Source organism: Taurulus bubalis (assembly GCF_910589615.1).
Source record: "Taurulus bubalis genome assembly, chromosome: 11".
Lineage (NCBI taxonomy): Eukaryota > Metazoa > Chordata > Actinopteri > Perciformes > Cottidae > Taurulus > Taurulus bubalis.
The window spans coordinates 14,496,647-14,506,901 of NC_136599.1; the positions used below are offsets into that span (position 1 = coordinate 14,496,647).

General features: G+C 41.5%; 1 protein-coding gene across 2 annotated transcripts; it reads right to left on the reverse strand.

The window, feature by feature from the left end:
* Positions 1–4,971: 4,971 nt before the first annotated feature.
* On the reverse strand, positions 4,972–6,067 carry arf3a (ADP-ribosylation factor 3a; the record flags this gene model as incomplete). 2 transcript variants are annotated; one of them, XM_079226288.1, is made up of 4 exons in its annotated part: positions 4,972–5,133; positions 5,234–5,358; positions 5,692–5,802; positions 5,905–6,067. In XM_079226288.1, 4 exons carry the CDS (start codon positions 6,050–6,052, stop codon positions 4,972–4,974), a joined length of 546 nt encoding a protein of 181 aa, XP_079082414.1. The 2 variants fall into 2 exon arrangements, with proteins under 2 accessions (XP_079082414.1, XP_079082413.1); XM_079226287.1 differs by lacking the exon at positions 5,692–5,802 and having other exon boundaries at positions 5,905–6,052.
* Positions 6,068–10,255: the final 4,188 nt, after the last annotated feature.

Genomic DNA, 10,255 nt, shown 5'->3' on the forward strand with positions numbered 1-10,255 from the left:
GTTGATGTCAAATCTATTTCGTGAGATATGATCATATCACACAGGTTAAGGTAGTCCTACGAGGAGCCAATGCTATGCAGTATGGATAAAAACAAAAACAAAAACTGTAAGGTCCCACAATCTGTCTCTGACAGACGAAAGAAAAAAAATAGTCAAAGTGAAGGAGAAATGCAGCTCCTTCTATAAGACTTCACATTAGTAACAGAGAAATCGCGCCAATTGCAAAACTAACAACAACAACGAACAAGTGGCAGTTAATTTTGATGCCGGGCTTCCCCTCCCAGAGAGAGACACGTGATTGGCCAGGAACCTGATGGATTCACCAATCAGAGGCTGGTCCGTCATTTCTTTTTTAGGAGCTGCTGTCTCAATTGTTGCCCTGCGCATCCAAACCATTAAATCCTGTTAGATTGAGACAGAATAGAGATCATTTTATTCTTTTATTTAAAACACATTTGGCACATGTAGCTAAGATAAAGCTGAATAACATTTAAATGAATGTACTTTTATCTTTTGTATTCCAAGTTGACTAGGTTTGTGTTGATTCTAAAAAAGCAACTTCAACAACTTTGACAAACAAATGTTTGTGATCTAAACCTTTTGGATGCACACCAGCGTTAACAACATGCACCCTATATGTCCCTTTATGTGCCGTTATTTTGGTTTCATGTTGTCAGCTGCTGCATGCGGAAGCCGTACTGTGGCTCCCAGTCAGCAGCCGAGTGCTGAGTGGCTGCACTGTCTTCCCTGTAAAGAGCAGTATTGTCCCCACAGCCCTAAACTGGTTAATCACCTCTTTGATGCGTATGGGGCGGCCTGTCACAATGGGGCACATTGTCAGATGGTCATTTGACTTCTGAACCCAAAACAAGAAGAAGCTTAATTTGAGAAAATAGCTTCAGAGCAGGCAAGATTCCTGAACATCAAACTAACAGTGGAAAGGAACATCTCACTCATGGATGTATATCAGTATCTGGCATGACCTGTTAATCTTATTTTGTGTGAGAAAGAGCGTAATAGTTACTGTTTGTTTGGAAGAATCCCCATGTCGGAATTTGAATAATAGTGAGACTACTCAATGATGTTGCATGGTTCAAGTACACATTCATTATCCTTACATCAGCCTGTACTATTAAGTTGAACTCAAAACTGCCCTCCCTTTCCAGCAGGAGGAGACAGAGTCTAAGGATTGGTGCTCAGATCAAGCGTCTGCAGGGCCTGTGGGAGGTGAACTCTCAGCCAGTGTTTGCACCTACATGGCTGTTATATGATTATTCTTTGACCCACACATTTTATTACAAACTCTTCTATTAAAATGATCAGCTGAGATTTGTTCACTTGCCTGTTGAATGATGGAAAACTTGACAGAGCAACAATACTCAGTAAGTTGAAAGATTCTGTAGACTCAGTTACGTAAACAACAACCAGTGTGGATTTTGTCTGCTTAGTAAAACAGAATAAAGGAAGAATATCACAGTGGCATTTACACAAATAAATGTTTGGTGAGTATTCTCACATTCTCAGTTGGGTGTCTCTGCCGCCAGGTCAAGAAAAGTGGCTTCAATAATGGCCTATTGGTTTCTGCAGAGTCTGGCAGTTTCACATCGCCAACACGGTGTCAGCCTTGGTGGCCCTGTCCCTTCCAAGGCGAGCTGTGGGGGTGACTGCTGTGGCCTTTTGCAGTTGCCACTCCCTTCAGGGATTGATGAATTGATTGTGGGGCTGCTGCCAGTGTGTCTGTGCCCTGGGCGAAGGCGTCCCGGTTACGGGTGGGAATCCCAGCTATGGCATCCGCCCTGGGGCTACTATTGTGGCAGTGCTGCAGGGGGCCATGGGGGCTGGTGGCCCCGGGAGCAGCTCTGACCCACATACTGCTGTCACACCCCTGGAGACACAGCGGCACTCTCCCCTACATGGACCTCTGATTGGCCCAGACAAAATGACTCTCTGTGGACTGCTGCAATTCCACAGGGAAACTACCTGATTGTGCCAAAGTTCTCGTGATGGCAGCAGTTAGGAAAGGCCAAAAGAGAAAGAGGACATAGATATGTGTCCTACCCACCTTTTTCACCTGCTCTCTCCCAGCTCTTGTCCACCAGTAAATGTTCAATAGTCAAGCTAGTCATATGTGCTGTTAATTAATATGGCTTTAGTCTTAGTTGGGAACCGGTACAATAAGCATTTGCTTTAAACTCATTTGAGTTAAAAATGAATCCTGAAGTCAGAATCTTGAGCATGATAATACCCCATTTGGTAAAACTTTATAATAACTACACACTATTTAGCATTAGTAAAGCATAAGTAAACACTTAATTCATCATGAAACGCATAATAGTCAAGTTTATTAATCAATAATGAAATATTTATAACTGTGTCTATTGCACACTAATGTGTTACTAATGAGTGTTCATGTTGGAACAATACTTTATTAATGATGAATTAAGTGTTTACTAGTTTTACTAATGCTAGATAGTGTGTAGTTATTATAAAGTGTTACCAAACAAGTCTAACAAAATAACATATTCTGGGGTTTTCAATGAGGGAGAATGGATGCATGGAAGAATCATAAACTAGACAACAGAATATTTTTTGCAGGCACAAACTATATAGATCAAAGTAGGGGAAAGGGTTTTAAGATAAGTAAGCACCATCTAATCAGGTATCTGAGGCGCCAAATCAAATATGTATGATAACACAAAATTATAAAAATTAGTTTGGCAAAGTTAATTTGTGTTTTTATTGATCGATCAACAAAGTGCCATGAGTCATTAAATCCTTCAACACTTTTGCACCATGTTTGTGTTGCTTTTATTTGTCTCCTCTTGATAATATCCCACTAAATTAAATAAATGTATTTTCAGATTATTTTTTTTAATACACTTTATCAGTTGGAATGTTTTGCAGTCTTGCTTTTCTACATGTTTCAAGTGGATCTGCCAATAGTCGTTGAATGAAGGATGTTTAGCCACAACAGTATTGTGAGTGCATCAGTGTTACAGATCATAGGTGAGATACTTGAATATTGGACATTCCTGTTATCAAAAACAAACAAATCACTGCCAATATAAGGCCACAAAAACTATTTTCACACCGAACTGAACGTAATCGAGGGCACATCACACACACAAGCTGCTGTCAGTTGTACATATCTACCACCTCACTGACCCCAATAAGTGTATCAACAACACTTTCAATTTGATTTTGAATAACATTTTACACTTTTCTTGTTACATAAACATATTTACAGTTGTGCTCACATAGAAAAGCATGCATTTGCATATTAGAAGGTTGTTCATTAAACTTTACACTAAATCCATATCATGTATCAGTACAGCACTGTTCCAACCAGCAGCAGTAATGTAGACTAACAAATATAGTCTGAGGAAACAGGCTATTATAATTCACTTTTATTACAGATCTTGTACAGTATTAACATGCCTTATGATGCAGTATTACTATCATCCTCCCATTTTTTCATTTTGTGTGATTTGTGAGAACACTCAAAAAGACAACTGATCTAGTTAGCAAATTAAGAAAAACAACACTAAAATCAACACTTGCTTTTTGGTCCAAAATAAATAAATATTCCATTCAACAATACAAGAAAGAAACAGACAATACATTTTGTACAACTATAATGCATCTGGATATTGTGTGCAACATAATGCACTGAGAGAAGGTTAACACAAGAAATACTTATAATGTCACGCCAATTAGGGATGAATAAATCAAGATGACAAGCAATGTGAGTTCTTTTAACGATATAGTGCAGCTGCTTGCACAAACTGACTTAAAAATGAGCATTCAAAAATCATGTGAGCTCTCTGATATTGCCAATCACATGCTCTGCTGCATCAATTTCCACAGGCCAATAGCAGCATTTTTTTTCAAAGCCACGGAGCTGTTCTGTCATCTGTATCAGTTCAGATATCACATCTCACTGACGCCTGACAAAATGTTTTAACCCTTATTGAGCCAGGCAAGTGAACTAATAACAAATCTGTATTTACAGCAGCGGCCTGCAGCCTGCAGTAGTTCACAGCCCTGACAAGCCCATGAGCCAGTACTGGGATATCTCCATGCATATTGGGAAGAGGTAATATACAGTGATAACAGGGCACCTTTTTTCACCAGCTGCCTTAGCAGTAAATGCACATTGCAATAAAGGGAAGAGTACCATTTGATGCATTTAATGCAAAATTATAATGAAATAAAACCAATAAAAAAAACTCTAGGATAAATCAATAAATACATGTTGACAACATTATATGTTGACTAAGAGTATGTCATCTGGTTTTGTGTTAAATAAAATAAATATCATTTAAATAAATACATTTGCATTAAATCCAAAATAAATATACCTGTTGTATTTTATTTTTTACAGAAATTGAGCTCTGAAGCGCATTATTTAAAACATAAGTATGGACAGAAAAAGACAACTTCACATTTATCTGAGCCTGTATAAGTATACTGTTTTTTAACAATGTGATATTATTCTGAGATAATAGTAGTACTCCCACAATACTATTATGACATTCTTTATCATTTACATTTACAAGTTTAAAGTATATGATGCTCTGCCATCATGAGTCTACATCATCACATTTCTGAACAAATTAAAGATGATGTAGGTCAAAGGTTAAAGAGACTGCAAATTAGGGGAAATACATATGCCTTTACAGTAACATTATACTATTACATTCCAATTTGTATGTATTCAGCATATAGAATGTAAGTGATTTAGGTCAACTTCAAAACCATTTGTTTAAAAACGCTCACCGCAGATCCAAACAAAATAAATAACCAAAATAAAGGAGAATTGAAACAAGTAGTTTTGGGGGGAGGAAGCCATTGAGAGTCATCCCCTGGGAGCTGTTCAGCACTGCCTCTCCATGTAAACACAATGGATCCACTATAACCACTACCTGGAGCTGGCACCCAGGCTCTTCCCCACTCAACTGACCGAACTCTTCACTTTTTGTTCTTCAGCTGATTGGCCAGCCAGTCCAGTCCCTCGTAGAGACCGTCTCCACTGGTGGCGCAGGTGGCCTGAATGTACCAGTTGCGGTGGCGTAGGGAGTGCAGGCCCAGCTTGTCTGTGAGCTCTGCAGCATTCATGGCATTGGGTAAGTCCTGAACAAAAACACACCAGACAGTCAATCGGGAGGCCTCAGTTAGTGCGAAAGTGCAGAAAGAATGAAATACAAAGAAGGAGACACAAGATCGCGCACACCTGTTTGTTGGCAAAGACGAGAAGAACGGCATCCCGCAGCTCGTCCTCAGCCAGCATCCTCATCAGTTCCTCCCGAGCTTCGTTCACCCGCTCACGATCATTGCTGTCCACCACAAAGATCAAACCTGTCAGGAGAGATATATGTCTTTTTAAGGGTTAAACCAAACAAATCCATCACTTCTACTATCCCAGAGTCCATAAACAATATTATATTTTTTAAATATGGCTTGGTCGCTCAACCAAGTTTATTCATTGCAGAGGCTTTCAACAACATGACTAAGATGATAATAATCAGTCGGAGGCTGTTTGCAAGTGACCTCATCTAAAACATTAGTCAGATCTGCTCTCGGTGCTGGGGGCGAGCATTAGCTGCAGGATCTGCCAGAGTACTGAGCGGCCCTGTAAAATCCAACATGGCGGACAGGCGAATCCTCTAAGGCGCTGCTAATCGGGCTCACCCTGGGTGTTCTGGAAGTAGTGCCTCCACAGGGGACGGATCTTGTCCTGGCCACCCACGTCCCACACGGTGAAGCTGATGTTCTTGTACTCCACCGTCTCGACATTGAAACCTGAATGAAAAACAAATCAAAAGCAGTTACACAAGCTGGAGGAACTCAGTGACAAGTGTTGTACCTAACATTATCAGTAATTCATATATTTTTCTCACACACCGATTGTGGGGATGGTGGTAACAATCTCCCCCAGCTTCAGCTTGTAGAGGATGGTGGTTTTCCCAGCGGCGTCCAGCCCCACCATGAGAATCCTCATCTCCTTCTTGCCTATCAGGCTCTTCAACAGGTTGCCAAAGATGTTCCCCATGGTGACTGGCGGCTCTCACCTCAACTGAAACAGAACTTTTACACAGGGAGGGAACTGGTGAGAGCGCTTTCCTTAAATAGCAACAAAACAGCCAAAACAAGCCCGTGAACCACATATAGAAAGTCCAAAACCACACACACAAAAAACACGCTCTTCAAAGACAACTCTTCACATTACCACGTCGTTAGCGGCAGAAGCCCTCAGAGGAAAGCCAATAAAAGTATACTTCACACCTCGGCAGACGGCTGACCTGACTCACAGTACTGGATCTCTGTTATGTGGATCAGCTTTCATGTGGTGCAGAGTAACCACCTTTTAAACTGTTTACTGCAATTGAATGATTGCCAGTGTAACAATCAATTCGTATCACATTAAATGACACAACCTCAGGTTGTGAGAATGCATGGTGCACACAGACTGAGAGGCTTTGTCACGTTCCTGTCTTATGGCCTCTTTAACAGGCCAACTCTGATGTCAACTTGTGGTAACATACCCTACCTGAGGGGCATTTGTCTTATTCATATTCCAAAATGAATGCATCCCCATGCAGCATACTGTGCGGCAGCAGGAGGACCCCCCTTTTACAAGAGAAAGCATTTATTTTTTATGATGTATGTTTTTGTCACTGATGCCATCACTGATGATCTAACTTACGTGTCCATTCATTTATATGAAAAGCACACGTTGTAGCTGCTAGCAGAGCCCGTTACAGCTGCAGTGGCCGCACATCCATGTACATTTGTCATAACGCGCGAGGGGAAGAAGGCTGATGCTGCAGTCCCAGCAGGACGGGTGGGAATGAGACAACTAACGTATCTTGTATCTATCTAAAAAGATCATTATTCGTGCGTCGTTAAGATATGACAACGATAGCAAACGTCTTCAGTACTGAACAAGACAATTCTCCGGGTCATATTGTGTGCTGTAATTGCCCGCGTGCAGTCACGACACGCGCACCAGTCGGCCCGATGTCGTCGGTGAACGGCGGTTCATTTGCGTTATTTAAGGCGTGACAGCAGCGAGCCGCACGCTGCGGTCACCTGTATTACTTGTATGCATCTTTGAGCATTTTCATCATTTGCATCTCATTCACTTACCCGTCAACTGCAGGCAGGCTACCAGCTGGATTCAGGCAGAGGACTGGATGATAGTCTCGCGATGAGCGACGGCTGCGAAGACGTGTACTCTCGCGGGAGTTGGATCGTCAGGAGTACCTCTCAAGTTTTCCATCCCGCATGACTAGGGGCACTGCTGGAGAACAACTATGATTTAATTGTCTCTTTATGAAATGTGAATTATTGTTTTTAGCACCAGCATCTACCTGCTTTGATACTTAAGTTTGTTTTTCTTCAAATAGTGTCCAGTTTTTATTCACACACAATATCCTTTCTGACAAAACATTGCACGTGTTTGAATGTTATTTATGTGGCGTTACAGCAGCAGACCAACAACTAAGCCAATATGAAATGTAACAGAGCATCTGGAGGAAAACATGCTTAAATAATTAAAACGGGAATCATCTGAATGAATAAGTAAATGGCTGACTGTAATAGGATGCCAAGTGATACTTTCTGACAGCAGCCCTCTTTGTGTCACAGACAATGAGATGACAGGAGGCAGCATTGACTGACTCAATATCATATCAGGTTTCTAACCTTGAGTACTGATTTTTTTTTTTTTTTTATGCATTTCAAAACCCACACCGAGAAGAATGTCCCTTCTAGGTGTGTGTTTAACCCATTCACCATAAAAACATCCAAGTGTGATTAAATTACACACAAGAGCAGCCTCACAGGTGAATCCAACATTTGTCTCCCTCTTCCTCTCTGTTGTGTATCAGTCAGTGGTCCAGTGATATATGTGTTTATCAACTCAGTGGTGAAGGCAGAGGAATAAAGAGGGGAGCAGATGTTTGCAGCTGCAGACCAGATTATGGGGTGGAGTGGATGATGGGGGAGCCTGCCGAGTTGGTGTGCGCGGGGAGTTAGGAGAGGGTTACATGGGGGTTACAGCGGGCTCGGGTGGTGGCAGGAGAGGTGGGGTGGGGAACTATGACTTAAAGGAGCCATTCCTCTGAAGTGTCTGCCAGCGTGCACCCCAGCAAACACAATCACAAGTCTCGTTGGTTGTGCTAGCTGAACTAATGAGGGCCTGCGCGTTGAGGGCAGGGGCTTTGATGTTCTGGGTAGCTGGCTCCTTGTGTTTTCTTTCCCGCTCTCCTTCTCTGCCTGTCCCACATCAAAAACGAAAGGGGAGTTGAGAAGCAGATGTTTTGAGGCCTGTATTTAAACAGAGTACACTTTATTCACCCCCTTCTCCATATCCCATTTGTCCTTCTGCATCAGCTGCTGTACGTACACCAAGCATATATCTCCCTATCTTTATATCCAACTAAACACACTAAATCGCCTTACTTTATACATATAATCATCCTGTCAATCAAAACGGGTAACTTTTATCTCCTAACTTCCTCTCTCTGCCGCCGTCTCTTTAATTTCAGCCCAGTCTGGTTGTCATTACTCTGGGGGGCACTCAATGTGTTGCTATGCATGTGTCTATGTCTGCAGCGATGAGGGGGAGAATGGGAAAGAGAGAAAAAGAGAGCAGAGAGGGAGAGAAACCAATCCCAGACTGTCCAACAACCTCTGTCTCACACATGGTAGAAACAGTGACAGGAAATTCCCTTTCGCAGCAGCTTCAGGGTGAAATGATAAAGGAATGATAAATGCAAACCAGAAATCCATTACCTTATCATTCCATACAAGTCACTGTCTCCCTTTTATTCCCTTACTAAATGCCAAACAGACAGAATAGTCCATTCAGCCACTGGCACTGCCATTCCTCAAGAGTCAAGGGATATTTACTGAAGTCCACACAAACAACACTTAATTGCCATTAAATCCTATATGGCAAACAGAGTATGGAGTTTGGATTATCTAAGATGTCTCAGAACGCTGCAATCATAAATTCAGTCGGCGTTGACATGAGAGTTTTGCTAAATCAGCAAGTTTAACTAGAATGGAGGTGCAAATCATTCGGGTCACACAGAGTTCTGTCTGACAGTTCAGTGAGCATCAGCATGCATGTTTTTGATTGTGCATTATTGCCAGTATTTCTACATGTAAGTGGCTTTTTTGCATAAACACATGCATGTGTTTATGTGCCTGTGTTTATATTTGTGAAGTCTCCCAGGACACAACGTCCCACATTGTTTTGCAAGTCCCTTCCTTGGTTATGAATCCTGGACAGATGATCCCCTCAGATGCTCACACAGCAAAGACTGGTATAATCACCCCCACTCTCTGCTCTCTTGATGCTTCTCTCCAGTAATAAAAGTCATACTTTAAAGAAACAATATCCAGCAGCCATAAAAAGTCCTTCTCTCAGCATGAAGTGGCCATAAAAAAAGGCTCTCACCTCCCAAATCTGTAGTGTGTAGGACTTGCCCCTTCCAGATACACAGCAACAGACACACACACATACACACACCATTCAGCATCCGTTCAAGACTAAAGCGAGTCCATCTCTCACTTTGACATGTACTACATGTGGGAAGAATCTAAAGAGTGCTCGGACTGATGAAATGGACAAAGGCAAGCACAATAACAAAAGCTCAGTCATGATTTCATAGAAAAAGTGACACAAATCACATCACAGTTGTATTGATGAAAAACATTACCACTAGCGGCCACTCTCATGAAGAAAATACTATTGTTACAATGGTGTAAATAATCAGAATCATAAGTTATTCATCTGGAGGGACAGAATGTCTCAAAAATATTCCCATCTTGAGTTAAACAATTATACATGCTGTGATACGCTCATGAGCTCTCTGTCCAGATATATCAGTGCAAACACAAAAAAACACTGTCCTTTATCTTGTCTTCTTCTATTCGTAGATCTTATCTATAGATTTTGTGACGGACTCCGAAATAAGTATTGTTGCTCTGTCTGAGTCACAGGTGCAAAATATACAAATGAAGTAAGTATCTTGGAGATCATTCAGGGAGCCCAGTTAAAGGTAATACATTTGGATGAGACCTTGTTGTCTAACCGCATTGGTTCACCGTCCTGAGCCACTCGGCCAGCACAAGTCTGTCAGTAAGAACACAAAAAGACAGTCTCCAACACAATAATAATATTAATAATAATACATTTACAAATATACATGTACACATTCAAATACACGGCTACTGTACAATG